Source organism: Equus przewalskii, chromosome 1 (genome assembly GCF_037783145.1).
Source record: "Equus przewalskii isolate Varuska chromosome 1, EquPr2, whole genome shotgun sequence".
Lineage (NCBI taxonomy): Eukaryota > Metazoa > Chordata > Mammalia > Perissodactyla > Equidae > Equus > Equus przewalskii.
This window is the reverse complement of record NC_091831.1, coordinates 172,576,094-172,593,076: the sequence shown is the minus strand read 5'-3', so window position 1 is coordinate 172,593,076 and position 16,983 is coordinate 172,576,094. Positions and strand designations below refer to the sequence as shown.

The 16,983-nt window shown below is 38.8% G+C and overlaps 1 protein-coding gene across 1 annotated transcript in view; it reads left to right on the top strand.

The window, feature by feature from the left end:
* Positions 1 to 16,983, top strand: part of SLC25A21 (solute carrier family 25 member 21) — a 438,847-nt gene that overhangs the window by 312,494 nt on the left and 109,370 nt on the right. Inside the window, exon 5 of the mRNA XM_070629002.1 lies at positions 4,089 to 4,172. Within this exon, the coding sequence (XP_070485103.1) occupies positions 4,089 to 4,172 (84 nt within the window). The remainder of the gene's footprint in view (positions 1 to 4,088; positions 4,173 to 16,983) is intronic.

The window sequence follows — 16,983 nt, the reverse complement described above, 5'->3', positions numbered from 1 at the left end:
AAGAGCTGATAACTCTGTGATCAGAATAAGTCGTGTGTATTGGAACTGAATGCTGCATGTACTTTCTCTGCAAAGTGTGGACACGCCAGATGTGAGATGCGCAGTAGAAGAGACAACTGTACCTGCCTTAGCCTCTCTCTTGGGGCCTCCGGCCACTTTAGCAGAGTAAGGAAAGGTGGGGAGGCTTTACCAAGCATGCCTATCCTTTGCCATCCCTGTACAAAACAGCTTCTAGACTCTCCTCATGTAATGTCATTTTGATGTTGCTGCGCCTGTTTGTAATTAACACAGCGTCACTCATCAGACAGTCAGCTTCTAAATGGAACACTCCTCGAGAATTCCACTGACTGTCCTTTTTGCCTGTTCTAAAGTGTGTGGGTAAAGTTTAATCACGGATATTTAGCCCAAAGATATCCTTCCCATTTTCTCTCTTCCCTCCAATATCTCTGCATAGTACTATTTTCTATCAGTCACAGTCCACCCGTAAATAGGAGATCATCTCCAATGAGAGTGACACTGGTGCTCCTTCAGTGCCAGTAAAACTGGCTGGCTGACATCTGATACTCCGAAGCACTATACCTAAACATTATTACTTGCATACGGTAATCATCTATTTGTGCACCTCCTTCACCTTACTACAAGCTTCTAAAGGGCAGGATTATGTCTTATTTCTTTGTAAGCCCCCAAATAGTGGAGTACCTAATACACAGTAAGTGTTCAAGAACTCTTATTAACTGAATGAATAGCAGTTTAGAAATATTATCTGTTGGATTCTGAAAAAAGAAAGAAATTGCAACAAGTGAGTAAAGTGCCTAGACTTCCAATAGCCAGATTAGATAACTAGTTAAGTGTGAAATGGCTGTACTCTGTATTCATCTTTGCATAAGCTGACGGAAGACCCGCCTTGGTGTTGCCGGAGCATGCAGACGTTATAGACAAAGGTGACGTCTCTAACCCCAGCAGTAACAGAGGGGCTAAGGTCGGTTTTCTAAACATTGGGATTTTCTAGATATTCAGCTGAGGAGCAGAAAAAAGTCAAATGTCTATATTAGGCTTTGACTTTATCACGCAAATACTGTCCTCTAACCTGCTCAGGCCCGCGCCCACCCTGAGCAGCTGCATGCTGCCAGCCGAGTGCCAGAGCATCTGTCGCGAGGGAAAAGCCAAACAGGTTGCTATGATGGGGATCTTTTCCCTGGCTTATCTTGAAATGACGACCTTTCCTCATGGCCTTTGTTTCTCTCATTTTCCCACCTAGAATGCTTCCTTCTAGCTGACTTTTTTTGCCTCTCTGAATCCTGTGAGAACCAGCTAAATCCCTTCTCCTTCCTGAAATCCTTGCGGACCCCCGCAGAAAGCAGTAATTGCTCCGCCAATGAACACCTGGGCCACTTGGTACCGAAGCTGCTTGACATTTTGGATATTTTTTCTTGTATTGTTAATTATTTTTTCTCATTTGTTTATTTATTGTGCTTCTTGAGAGTGGAGATAATGCCCTGTGTTTTTGTAAAACTTGTAGCATCTTATTTCTTCTGGCAAATATTTTTAAAATACTTGGTAATTGGGGAGAAAACATCTAGAAAGGAATTTGATGGAGGAAATGAACTTAATGAAAATTATCACAGATATTATGAAAAAAATCTATGAGCATGTAATACTTTTATAATAGATAAAACTGTTTTAAATAATTTTCTTAAAAATTTTCTGAAATGGGGCCAGCCCAGTGGCGCAGCGGTTAAGTGCGCACATTCTGCTTTGGCGGCCCAGGGGTTCACTGGTTCGGATCCTGTGTGCGGACATAGCACCACTTGGTAAGCCATGCTGTGGCAGGCATCCCACATATAAAGTAGAGGAAGATGGGCACGGTTGTTAGCTCAGGGCCAGTCTTCCTCAGCAAAAAGAGGAGGATTGGCAGCAGATGTTAGCTCAGGGCTGATCTTCCTCAAAAAAAATAAGTAAATAAATAAATAAAAAAATTTTTTCTGAACCATTGAAGAGTCTTGGATTTCCTAACTAGACATAAGAAAATGTTTCATACTCAGCAATAAATATAGGTTGCAAATATGCAAATGCAGAGATGGAAATTTCTTTTTTCCACTGGAATCAAAGTCATAGTTTGGAAATCGCTATGTTCCAGAGCTGTTTGTTGTATAGACCTCCATATACTTCTCCCATTGTATGATTTTGTGTTTAGTATTGATTCATTTGTATCCAGGGTACCCAGTTATTTCATCTACATGCAGTAGTCCTGAAACACCGAACATGGTCTGTCTACCTGACCATCAAATCTCATTCTTGATTCTCTATAAACCGCTTACTGAGTCTCTGGGCCAGTAGTTAGACACAGACCAAGTGCACCTCTGGATCCAGAACAGTTTAAATCAGCTCACTCTTCTGGTCCATGATCTTCTGATAGGCTCCAGGCAATTTAAATGTAAGACATATAGTTCTTGTCCAGAAACTCACCTTCTAAAAATGATCCTGCTAAGTAAGGTGTGAGTTTGACAAGCAAAACCATTATGAAGATGAATATTTAGGACATTTTAAACTTTGGCATCAGTAGATCTGGAACTGTGGAATATTACTTGCTGGGTTGAAGAGGATCAAGAGGGAATCATGTTGAAAGTATCATAAAAAAAGTTATTTAAAGAGAAAAAGGACCATCCAAGAAGCTCACTCCTTCATTCCATTTCCGTTGCCTTCATTCATATTCTGCGTTATGTTCTTCACCCAGACGATCAATTACCCTCGTGGTTGCTCTGCCCTCCCTACTCCCATTCTAAGCCACCCAGTCAGGCAAGAAATATCTTTTTAGAGATTTGTCCATGCCAGGCACTCTGCTGGAAGGCTCAACTCCCTCATCTTAGAGCAGATACTGTCCTGCACAGTCACCCTCGGCAACTTTCCTCTTTACAAAATCAAATGTAATCCAGCCTCACTTTCCAGTCTTATCATATGCTCATTCTGTTCATATTCCCAACTGCTTCAGTCAAAGCAAAATATTCACTCTTTTCTCTGATATATGTATTAGTTTCCAGCATAACTCCCTAGGACCTAGAACTATAAAATATATCATTCTTAGAGGTAGAAATTGTGTTCCTATCGTAAATCCAACAATCTGAGAAAAGCATCTTAAAGTACACCGTATTAGAGGTGCTTTTGAAAAGTTCTTTTAAAAAATCCTTGGTAAAATTGTGGGGGGAAGAGCAGAAGAGAGAAGGGCCTTAACTCAGAATTAGGACAAGGAAGTTAAACACAAGGAGTAGGCAGGCTAAAGAAACCAGAAAATGGAGAACAGTGGGGAAATGAGAGTGCCGGTCATAAATCTCTAGAAACAAACCTCAGGGCAAAATACGAAATAAAAAGTTCAGACTCTCATACTGGAAACGCCCACATTTTGAAGGTTAGAGTTCTGAGATGCCCAAAAAGAATTTAGCTCTCTAAAATGGGACACATTTTTATTGAGAACCAACTATATGCAAAGCACTGTGCTTCTTTGAAGATCCAGGTAGCCTGAACTACCCCTAATGACAGACTCTGTTCCATCTCGAAGCAGCGATGGTAAACCATACAGCCAATACAGCACAGGCTCTTGTCTGCCAGAGCGAATCCCAAATCCACAATCAGGATCAAAGTTAGGCCATATCAGCTGCTGTATCGTTAACCTTTGTATTAAATTACCATCAAGAAGCACTAATTAAGATAAGAAATAGAGCTACATATTTCTTTCATATGCATCTTCAGATTTCTGAATTATACATTAAAACAATCTATGACATCTGTGTATGCTTTTCACAAAAGAAAAAAGCATAAATGCCTCAGGGTGCATCTGCCTGGCTAAGAAACAGATGAAAAAAACCTCTTTCTACAGTTTCTATTAAAGTACAAAGAAATATCGTAATTTTAAAGGCTACGAAAGAAGGTAAAGGTTATAGAAGGCAAACAAATCAATAAAATCTTTAGCAAGTACAAGAATATTTCAGATTAATCTGAAAAGGCTGAGTTTCCTAAGACTTTGAAAAATGAGAAAAGCCATTTGGCAAAATCCTTAACTGGGATTTTTTTTGTTTGTTTGATTTTGTTTCTAGGTTCCAGATTCAGAGATGTGCAACTGATCCAAACAGTTATAAAAGCCTAGGGGACAGCTTTCGGGTGATTTTCCGAACAGAAGGGTATGTATGTTTCTTCAAATATAGACTCTGTGTTGATATAGACGTTTTAATGTATTTCTACATAACATGTTTTCTCATTTTGAATGGCTTATTTTCCTAGTCTTATTAGGGAAAAAATACTTAAAAAGGTGCCGTTCTACTTTTTTGTGTTTTTTCTGATAGCATGATTAAAAACTAAATATGTATACAATGGAAACTACCACAAGAAGGATATTAATAATCAGTTTAATGACTACAGGACAATGTATAATTTGTGCCACTAAGACTTCTTAAAGTTTTCATAACTGAGGCTATCTGAATATAATAGTTCTTTATTTTGATGCTTTTATAATGCCCAGATGTGTTCCTTGTTTGTATAGTGGTTTATGAATATTCAATCAAAACAGATCTATGTCAAAAATTGATGCGTCAAATTCATTATCCCAGGTATTAGATGATCAAAGGAATAGAATATTTCGGTTACATAGATAAAATTGTCTGTGACATATAGATTCAATTAGACTCTCTCCAGCATAATTTTCCAAAGGTTTCGATTTGCTTTTGGAAGCGATTTTCATAAAAGAATTGGTTGAAAATAATAATTATTCAAAACTGGTAACAGTAATAATAGTAACTAGTACATATTTAGCCTCTACTGTGTACTGGGAAATCTCATAACTGTGAGGCAGGTATTATTAGGCTCCATTCCAGTTGGACAGATGAAGAAACCAAGACTCAGAAAAGTTAGTAACTCTCACATATCTGATAAGTAGTGGAGCCGGGACTCAAATTCAGGGCTGCTTGACCCCAAAGCCCGTGTTCCTAACCTCTGTGGATCACTACCTCTGTTAGCAGATTATACTCTGGATAATATTCTGCTAACTGTTTATTTCAATTAAAATATATCATTGATATCTTTCCATGGCAGTATAGTCTTTTTAACAACAGCATAGTATTTTTTTCCCTACATGCTGCAATTTATTAAATTAATCCTTTTGATGGACCATTAGGTTGTTTCCAGATTTTCACTATAATAAACAACAGAGCAATAAGTATTCTTGTACTATTTTTGCATTGTGTGCGTATATATATATATATTTCTATAAAATAAGCTCCTAGGTTTGTACTTACAGGATCAAATGATATGTACATTTTAAATCATAGATGTTGCCAAATTATCTTCCAAAAAGTATGTACCAATTTTATGCCTTAGTATGTGAGAGTTCTCCTTTCTCCACACCTTTTCAAACACTGAGCCTTATCAAGCATTATTTGGTATATCTGTCACTCACATGCATCTGCTGTTTATAATCTCATAATTGAAAAGTAAAACTGTCTTAATAGTATGCCTTTGATTGTAACTGGCATTGAGCATGCTTTTATATCATTGTGTCATTTCTTTTATGAATTCCTTATTTGTGTGCATTGCCCATTTCTCTTAGATTTTTTTTTATTGATTTGTAGGAGCTCAGTATGTATTATAGGTATTAATCCTTTGACTATTACATAGGTTGCAAATATTTTTCCCAACTTGTCATTTGTCTTGCAACCTTCAGAATTTTATGATTTTTGAAGATTGTGATTTGATGATTATGTCTATCTTTTCCCTTTTGATATCTACCCTTGATGTCACATTAAAAAAGAAAGACATGCTCTAACTCCAAGATTATAAACATTTTCTTCTAGCACTTTTTACATTTAAATCTTTAATCCATCTGATAATTTTTTTAATGTGCAGTGTGGTATATAGGAATTAACTTTCTTTTTCAAATGGTTAGTCAGTTTTCCAAACACCACTTGTTGAAAAATCCATCCTTTACTCACTAATTGGAAATGCTAGCTTTTGTATATATCAAACTTCTGCATACACATCATCTAAATTTTCCATTCTGTTCCTCCATTTCCTATTCTGTTTCATTAATTCATCTATGCCAGTATCATACTGTTTTAATTATTTTATCTTTAGAGTATTTGGGGAATATGTAAAAATAGGCCCTGCAGTATAAAGTCTAAACTCCTTATCATGGTTTACAGAGCCCTTCCCAGCATGGCCCTCTCTTCTTCTCCAGGCTCATTCCCCATACACACATCTGCTCTAGGAATAGCAAATGTTTGCAGTTTGCTGATCTCTCACACCCTCATGGCTTTGCATGCTAGTCCCTATTCCTGGAGGACTCAACCTCCTATTCCACCCAAGAAACTACCCATCTTCATTCCAGGGTGCCCTCAACTTTCACCCTCCCTGACCATCTTTTCTCTACCACGTGCTTTCTTTCCCAGTCTTTCTTTCTTTACATACGTGTGCTATATAAAATATAGCATGCAGCACCCTGAGTTACTGTGCTCATTTTCTGTCCGTCTCCTCTCTCCCACCCCAAGAGTATATTTTCCTAAGGGCCACGTTGCTTTTAGCTCTGTATTCCCAATACTGGGTTTGGCTCCGAGTAGAGATACTCAGTAAATGCATGCTGAACAAATGAATGAAAGTCATCTCACCAACATCGTAATGATGCAAAATGAAACAGAGATGGTAATTCTTGCTATAGACCACCCCCTCTAAACTTGTGATGATGATCACGATGTCTGATTAAATATTTTGAGGTTGCCTAGTGACATAGGATCAACAAATTCTTGCTATTACTCTGGAGATGTGATACCTAAGTGCTATACATTGATAATATACCTGCATTTACGACAGCTGGGATCAAAATCATGTTCCTTTTTTCAAAATTTATATAAAGTTAAAGACATCATAGTGTATTTTAGAGTCAATAAAAGTGTCCTTTTCCAGTAAAACAGTAGTGTCAGCATTGCCAAGTTCTGTAAGCTGTAACAGATACCTCTGAATTGGATGTGGGAGTTCCTTAGCCGGGCTCTTCATTTCATGTGTGTTTTAGGAAGAATTTGATGTTTCTGCTTTGATATCAAGTAATATAACAAACATACAGTATGTGTGGTCCTTGCATAGTAAAATTGGCCTTTTGCTAGACTGTATGTATAATTGCTTCTAGAGCAAATTGACATTCTTTCTGTAATGCCTTTAGATCTGGACATGTTGTTAGCCAAAAGCCAGAGAGCTCTAGTTTTAGAGAAGGAAATATTTGTAAAAATACAAAAGAAAAGACTGCCTGTTATTTTTGATACAGAACAAGAGCATTGCACAGCCTTAGGTTAAAAAAAAGAAGAAAGGAAACCTTTTAACACATGCTGTGTTGAATCTTTTTTTCCTAGTAAAAGCAGTTCCTTTTGATTTTCTTATTTAGCTTTTAGAATACACTCTGCTTTCAAAAATGTTTTTCTCGTTCGGGGGCATAGAGGCCAGCTTGGTCTGTGGCCTCTGGGAAGATAGCTCTAGTCAATTTAACTGTTAGCATAATTAGAATTCATCTCTGCTGGGTTTTCCCATCTCTTCTAGTTAAAGGTTTTAAAAGCTAGTCCTTTTCTGTTGTTAAAACATTAAAGTCCGTTAATACACTTAGAATGTGCGCAGATCTCCCATTTCCCGGCTCTGAGAGAGTGAAGTGGTACTCATCACCAGTCTGAAGAGACGCGATTCCCCACCTCCCTGCCCAGAATTCACATTTCCAAGCAATAATAGCTCAATCGCATGGGTCCAGATCCCTTTACTGTTTCTAAGATTCTTTTTCTTCTTAAAAGCATAGATACTTTGTGCTTTTATTAAAGACAGTTTTTCAACCCAGCTTTACAGAGGTGAAATTAAGTTAAAAAAAAAAAAAAGAAAAGGCCTTCCAAATTCTAAGGATTTCTATTGTATGGAGTTATCCTATTTAGTTAGCTTTTTACCAGAGAAGCCATCACTGTTTTCTTTAACGGAGAAGAGAGAAAACAGAGGGAAGAAATTTGTCGCTGTTGAGAGTCCCTCCATCGTTTTTCCATTACACGATATCACCTTTCACTAAACACCAAATTTTGTTATTTATTGAATGAAAAGAAGACAATGTGGAAGTAGTGGCTATAAACCCTTAATTTTAAAATAGCTATTCTAAAACCGTTGGTATTCCTACCCTCAAATCACACAGCAATTTAAAGCAGCTTTTATCTCATCCTTCAAGTACAGTATGAAAGCTCTAAGAGACCCGTGTATGTTCAGTCAACCAAATCTTGTCAATTCTGAGGCAGCACCACAAACCTCTGACAACTCAAGACTCTTAATCCAGACGTTGCCCCATCCCTTGCAGACAACTTTGTATCTGTGATAAGTTCATGGTTTTCCGTCAGTCGGCTTTCATTCTGCATGTTTCTTAGTTTTCTTATGAGAAAAATTCTTGGGCATTGGTTTGCCCAAGGCAAATAACTAGGAAACAACTAGGTCAGATTAAACTTAGTTTCAAATGAGAAACATGTTGATTGCTGGTGCCTTCAGAAATATGGTATTCTTCAGAAAGTATTACTGTAGAAAATATGTGGTTGCATTTGGGGGGCATTTGAACTGTGTTTTGTTTTGTGATTTGTTTTCTGTAACCACTGATGCTGCCCCAAGTATCATCTTACAATCAGACCACTTGGTGATTATAATATTTTCTAGTTAAATGACATTTAAGGCCTCGTTTTATGAGCTCCAGCATAATTGGCTAATTTGGTAAACTCCAGATGTGTGAGATAATGTGCCACTCGTTTAAGTGCCTTTCAGACGGCATAAATGGCACAGCCCCAGGGGGTATAATCACTCCCTCTTGTTTTCATTAAGAAGGGGAATGAGTGGCTTGTGACACAGACAAAGGAAGTAGGGCGTCTACAACTCAAAATCAACAACAACCCAGTAAGATTTGGACATTTTCTTTTTACACGTGAAGTTACTCCAAGATCTTTGGCTTAATTTGGTGTCTTAGTGGGTCTGCTTTTTGAAAAGTGGTTTACATAATCTAACATGAAAAGACCTCTGGAAAGAGAAAGACTTGCCGCTATAGAAAACCCCAGAGTATAGCAGTCTCTGGAAACTGTCCCTCACTCTCACGTGGAAGTGAGGGGCAGCATTGTGTTTGAAGAGACAATGGAGAAGCTAATTCTTCCCACAGTCAGGAATCTTAGTTATCTGAGCAATCAGCATCCTCACCACCTGAACTCAAGTTCCGACTTCACAAGGCCCTGTAGTTGCTGCTGCTTTTTCTCTTCTCTCGACCCCCTTAATCATCCAACAGAAACCAACTCATCCACCCGGGATTGCCACGCTGGAGTGGGGCAGGTGGTTCTTGGCATCACTGTTCCCTGGATCCTGGGGCTGGTCGCCTTTATCTGACTGTCAGTCCAGTGGAGTTCACATACAGCTGAGTCGTGGTTCACTGTGGACTCACTGCCATTACCCAATGCAGAGTTTTCACTCAGATTAATTACAGACTGTACCCCAGAGCCCTAAGCAGATAATCCACAGTGCAAGTCACTTGTGTGTTGATCACTGGGTATTGACTGGGTTTGCAAGCCTGGTTTGCCCAAGTGAATTCATTCTTTGGCGGGTGCCAGATATGCACCATGACTTCTCATGCCTTGATACCTTCTCTCCTTTCCTTTTTATTTTACCAAAGAGGCCCTTCCTAGTACCCACTGGACCTCCCTTGAGTGCTCCCTTGTTTTGTTTTGTTTCCAGCTTTATTGAGATATAATTGACATATAACATTGTGTAAGCTGAAGATGTATGACGTGATGATTTGATACACATATATATTGAGAAATGATTACCACAATAAGGTTAGTTAACACCTCCATCACCTCACATAATTACCATTTTTTTGTGTATAGTGAGAACATTTAAGATCTACTCTCCTAACACCTTTCAAGTATACGATACAGTATTGTTAACTCTAGTCACCATGCTGTCCCTTACATCCCTGCTCCTTTGTTTTCATGCGATGAGGAGAAGGGAAGGAGAAAATCCCAGCTGCTCTTGCTTCCACACTACAGAGGTGCAGCCCTGGCCTGCCCAGGGTTCTTAATGATGACACAGGTGTCCTCTTTAGCTAGGACAAAAAGAGAAACCAGAAAAAAAATAACACAGCAGGTGGGGGTTTGGAGAATAAACTATGGCAGATCTATCTGGCAGGTGTTACCAATGGTGGACCCACATCCAGAATATGGCACCCAGTAGACTGAAGTTGTTTTCTTCTTCCAAGTCTTCTCCTGTTTTGGAAAGAAAGAAAAGAGATGATCTCAATTCAGGCATGGGCCTACTATTATTCTTCTTGAATGATCTGTGTTCTTTTTAAAAATGGTTTATCATGCTTTAGTACAGCATACTCACAAATTTTCAGTAATAAAATATATGTCATCACTTTTCACAAAAAGCTTATGCTATGTTGCTAACAAACTTTAAACTCTGATTATTTAGCAAGTCAAGGTTGAAAATGAAAGGATGAAGGGTAAAGAGAAAGAATACTGAAGAAGAATAAACAGTAGCTTATTTCAATATTAAAAAAAAAAACAGGTAATTGAGCCATGAATACATTATTTGGCATTTCTGTTTTACCAGATTATTTTACACCACTGCTAAGGCGAATAGTTGTTAATTTAAGCTGTATTCAGTTGTAAAGTAGTCTTTACAATCAGGGAGTGGATAATGAATTTTCATAGTGCTCAGATAGCAGCATCCTAAGTGCTTGATGTCCCAGAGTTCTGTTTCCTTTTCTAAATCAGAGCTCTTTTGTTCTGCCCACAGAGTGACCTTTAGAATGGTTTCAGCTCCTCGATCTCCCTCCTGTCATCACCACAGATTGCTAGCTGACAGTCACAGTCCAGCTCCCCCAGCCTCTCACTAACGATGCTTTCTGACTTACTGACTGGCCTTTGGCAAGGATTTAACTGTTGCCAAAGAGTAAGTGAAAACGTTTGCAGTGATGTCAGCCCATCAGCAAGGCCTGATTAAGAGACCAAACACAGCCTCTCTCAGCATGCAGTGCTGACAAGAAGGAAAGGAGGACCAGTTGTTTGGGTGGAAGTAATTGTCTTTTGGGAAGGTTGGTGTCTCAATCCAGAGCCTGACCAGATATTCCTATGTTTTATAGAGTGTTAATGGGAGCTGAGGGGATTCCGTAGTCAATGGGAGACGTCCCATTGGAAATATTTTTAAGTCTTTATTTTAACTTATTCTGGATTTCTGATGGGCTAGAAGCATAGTCACCTTGGGGAAAAAAATATGTCTTTACCAAAAACAAAATCCTTTTTCTAGTGGTTGTTAAACTGAACATTTTCATATGAGAATGACAAAGAAAATCTCCTAGAAATTCTTCTACCTCTGTCTGATTCTCTTATTGTAGAAAATAACTTAGATGTGATTTGATGTAGACAAAGTTAAAGAAGTTAATATTTTTACCTTCATCATTGATTTCATCTGGTGTCTCTGATTTTGTGGAATTACATCATTCAATATACTATCTTTTTGGTAGGAAGTCTTTTGTCCCTGGCTATATGCAAATTTGATCTCATTTTATTTTCCTTGGGAAGAAAAAGATCACATAAGAAATTTATAAGCATTGGCAAGATACGTACAGACGTACATACACATACACACATACATGTATTTAAACTCTAATTAGATTGCTTATAGTTTAGATTGCTCTATTTTCTCTGTAAATCCCATGAGTCAAATGCCATTGGAGAATCCATGTGTGTTAATTATGATCAGCTTCCACCCAATTCCTGCTTAGGAATCCGTTTAGTCACCTAATTACGTTGCTCTTAACATCGGTCTATGACTTTTTTGTCTGGTCTCATGACTTCAGATTTGCCTTTCCTCCAGGTCCTTCAGGTAGTTTGAAACTGGAGGAAAGGAGAAAATTCAGACACTATTTCTATAACAGTGATTATATTCTAAACTGTCGTAACCATTTTGGCCCTTTACCATTTGTGAATTGTGTCCACATGTATTACCTCACTTCTTGCTCACAGGAATGCTGACAGGTAGGAAGGTGGGGAGGATGATCTCTAGTTTTCTGGACAGGAAACTGATAGAATGTTAAGGGACCTGCGCATCATCCCACAGCTGGTATTTGTTGGGGTGGAGATTCGTCCAAGGTCTTCCGAATCCTGTATCACGCTCCCTACTCTGTCAATAACAGTAGTGGTACTAGTAATAATAGAAGCAACACCTCAGACTTACACTGTTCCCGTTATGGGTTCAGAGCATTGTCACATGTTTCGTCTCGCTTGGCTGAACAACACCTGGGGAAGGTAGAGAAGAGACAGTGTAGTTGGTTACATTCTGCAAATCAGAAAACTTCAAGAGAAAGGAGTTTAATGAGATTCCCAGAACAATAGATTGGATCCCAAGATCAGCACTCAAAGAATACAAAGATCTAATTTTTTTTTTTAAGTGACATCTTGGACAAATTAAATTGAACTATAAATGTACTCTGAAGTGTGGCACCATCATCCCGTGAGACCAAGATAGAGGCACATGATCCTTAGGACAGAGCCCTCTCCAAAGGGAAGTTACAGGGTGCAGTTTAAGGTTAAGGCTTAGTGCATGAGCTTAACTCAGTTATTTGACCTGTCAGTGCCTTTGGCTAACTCAACTTGAGTATTGGGTAATAACCAGGAAAACCTCATGAAACACGAGATAAGGCATTTAACCAAAGTTCCTTGGATGAATTGTGAGAAGGGGTGAAAATCATCATATGATTGCATTATATGTTGAAATATGTGGTCACCAAAACCCAGAACAGATGCCGGCCCTATGCAGTGGCCTCGTTCTCCTGCTGATAAACACTGTGTTCATAGTTCTCCTTGTCTACCCACAGAGAACTCATAGGAAAACAAAGCCCTGGGTACCAGGAAATCTAATGTAGACAGTCTCAGTGGTAACAAAAAATGAGATAAAGTGTGAGATGAGCTTTGGAAACTCTTAAAGAGAGTTTGTAAGTTTGTGTTAGATGAATGAATTTTTTTTTATTTCTTTACATAAAGCCCTTCCTAAATTAGAAGAATCAAGACCCAAAATGAGAGAAAAGGACACACTCTGGTGGCATTACCATTTTGTATCCTGTAAGTTTTCAGTGAACAAGTCAAAGCATTTCAAAAGTCAAATAATGAAATTCCCAGAAGTTGGCACTGTTTATAAAAGAAGCAAAATTAAAAGGATGTTGCAATGTAATCCATTAAGCGATAGGACATGCCAGTAACTACAGATCTGACTTCATGTGTAAAATAAAATATGTGTTAATAACAAAAATGTTTCTTAACCTCTTGTTCACTCCTTAATCCCCATAATCTGGCTTCTGTCTATACCCATGTTTGCAAACTGCTCTCTCAGAAGCCACCACAAACCTCCCATCCTTTTCCATAGAATCTGAGACATTGAAGATTGTAAGATGTGCCTTTATTTTATATACCGTTAGAAAGAAAAAATGCTGACAATTAAACTCCTTGGAATGATTTAACAATGGATATGGGTGTTCAGGGAGAAGGAGAAATTTTGAATGACATTCTAGTTTGGCGCATGGATGACTGGTGATGGCCAAATTATATCACTTGCACATTCAGAAATTTTTCATGATTTCCCATTGATCCCTGTGGTAAACCACCACCAAGATGGCCCCAAGTATCTCTGCCTCCTTGTATTTATGCCTTTATATAATCCCCTCCTTTGAGATGGACTAGGCTTGCTGACTCTCTTCCAATGAAGAGAATATGGCAGAAGTGATAAGATGTTATTTTTGAGATTAGTATATCAAAGACTGGCTTCCATCTTGGTGGCCTTTTCTTAATCTCCTTGCTCTTTTGGTTTCTTGCTTCTCCATTGATTTGAAGTAAGCTGCCCTACAGAGAAGCCCATGTGGCAAGGAACTGAAGGTAGCTCTGGCCAATAGCCAATGAGGAACTGAGGCCCTCAATCCAACAACAACTTGGAAGGCACTGAATCCTACCAACAACGACATGAGTGACCTTGGAAGTAAATCCTCTACCAGTCAAGCCTTCAAATAAGACCTCAGGCCCAGCTGACAGTTTGACTGTAATCTCATGAGAGATCTGGAGTCAGGGGCACATGCTAAGCCATGCCCAGGTTCATCACCCATGTAAATTGTGTGATAATAACATGTTGCCACCAAGTGTTTGGGAAATTTGTTACACAGAAGTGGTTAACTAATATAATTCACAAAAGCAAATCTGAAACCCTTGACATATTTATTTGGGACCCTACATTTCTAGTTCGAATCTTTCAAGCTTTACCTTACCTAGGGTCATCACATGCATCTTTATTTTCAGGCCTTTCTGGATCAATTATGGCTTCTCAAAACAATTTTTCTGTGCTTTTTCTTATGCACATGCACGTTCATCAGCCAAGAATGATATTTTCCCTTTGTCCAGCTATGGAAATTCTGTTCATCCATAAATACCCAACTGATATACTACCTTCTCTTTGGTGCTTTCTTTCATTATCCAAAATGGAAATAATTTTCTCCATCTGTTCTCTTACAGCACTTTCTTCCTCCATGCCATGACTCATTTCTCTTTGGAGTCAGAGAGACCTGGATTAAAATCCCACATATAAATTTTGGGACCTTGGGCAAATTACTTAACCTCATTGTATTCCGTTTCTTCATTTGTAACACAAAGTTAATAGTACCTTGTAGAGGAGGAAGACATTTCCTCTACCCTCTCTGGGTTCGTCTGGCCAGAGAATGAATTAAATTCACATGAGACAGAATAATAGGAGAAAATTAAAGAAAGCTTTATAACATGTATACATGGCAGAGGCTCAGGCAAGCTGAGCAACTCACCAAAATGGCTGAAGCCACCACCTTAAATATCATATTCAGCTAAAGACAAAGGAGGATGTTGGGGGTGGGGGGAGTCAGTTACAGGAGGTTACCAGACAAGCACAATAAACAGGAATAAGATTATTATGCGGATTTAAGTCCGTGCATTCTGTATTGATAGGAGTTTCTAGAGATAAGGTCATCCCCCTTCTTCCTGGTACAAAGAGGGGGACAGCTGGAGATTTCCCTTACAAATGTAAATGTTTCTTAACAAAGGGTAAGCAAGTTCCACTCCTCAGAGCCTCCTTTCCTGTCCCAGTTTATTAAAAGTAACCAGCCCCAAATAATCTTCCTGCCAAAGAGACATATCTTGGGGTGGCCAATGCCAGTCCCTCACAACCTAGTTTACTGTATGGCTATCACTCAGTGTAATACATGGTATATAAATATACACACAATAGTTGTTAGCTAGTCCCAATATTAGTACCTTATATTGTAGCTAATTATTTGTAACTATTTAGAATTATTTAAATATGTGGAACTGATGAAATCACCTTTGGGGCTCCTAAAGTATATCACACAGTTCTTTGTGTATAATCATCACCCAATTTATGTTTATTGAATTTAATTGAATGATTGCTGGTTTCATATATTCAGCTATTCTGGCCACATTAATATAGAAAATAAATATAGTCAAATCAAAAAAAAAATACCAAGAAAAATTTATTATTCCCATGATATCATTAAGAACAAGAATCCTAAGATGATAATTTGTCTCTATCTCCAGAAAAATAGCATTTTTGTAACAGTCTCTGAAAGGCAGTAGAAGACTGTTAATAGGCATGCGGGTGTCTAAAGGAGGGGTGGGATTTGGCGTGTAGCCTTTAGATTCAGAGGACCTACTGTTGGCAAGTGTTGCTGGGTGGTATTGGGGGGCGGTGTTTAGCTAGGGAAACTGGAAGGGCTGATGATGATCCAACCGAGGGGCAAACAGTCCATGCCCATTGCTTAGAACGTGTCTGTCTTCACTACTGTACTTACGACACTGCCTGCCAAGGGTTTAATAGGCACAGGGACCCAAAACAGTATAAATAAAAACCAAATATTCTAGTCAATAAGAAGATGAAAGAAGGTAAAAGCAAAAGAGTGTTTAAAACAGAATCAGAGGCAAATCAAGAGTTAGAATTTTAAAAGACTATATTAACAGACTTCTGGTTCCAGCAGCCACAGAGTAGCTTTTATCAGAACAACCCTCGTGCTGAAAACAACTGTAAACGTTGGACAGAATACACAAACTACTTTCTGAAAGCATGAGAGAGCCACCAGAGCAGGCAGAAATTGCAAAGGGCTATGAAACCCAAAAGAAGGAAACCCGCCTCAGTGAGGTCCACATTCACCCAGCCTCTTTCCCTGAAAGCTTTGCCAAGTCTTGTGAAGAAGGTGGGAGGAAGGAGTTGAGACCAAGTCTTAGTTGGAGAGGAGTTGGAGGTTGGCGTTCAGAACTACCAAATGGCCAGGACCGAAGGAGCAAAAATCTCAGAGAGGAGGGAAACTGAAGAGAAGTGAACCCACAGATCTACATGCAATTGACTCTTGAGATATTTGCCAACTCCTAAGATGTGTGTGAGCATGAAGAAACTCCAAGAAACCCAGCAAAAAAAACCCCAAAAACCCAGAAGTTGAGGAGCTATAGAGATGCACAGAAATTCCGGCAGCCCCATGATGCTGAGGAGACAAAGGTTGGAGCTCAAGCCCAGCCAGGTGGAAGACTTGGAGAAACACTCCAGGTTTTCAGCTGAGACCCAGAATGTCCACTCCCAAGAGTAAAGGCTCTGCTCTAGAAATCAGGGCTAAACTTAAACACATTGTCCCTAACAAAGCCTACATCCAACCCTCAGCAAGATGAAGGCAATCTGCTGTGCTCCATCTGTTTGCTCAGAGAAAATTTATGCCTCTTTGAAGGAAGGTACCATCATCCCGAGGCTCTTTGATCTTTCCATGCACAATGTCCTGCGTTCAATAAAAAATTATGGGGACTACAGGAAAAAAAGACCGGACAACAGATATCAAGAGAAAGGGACAATAAGTGATTTAAATTTTGTAATTATCAGATAGGGATATTTTAA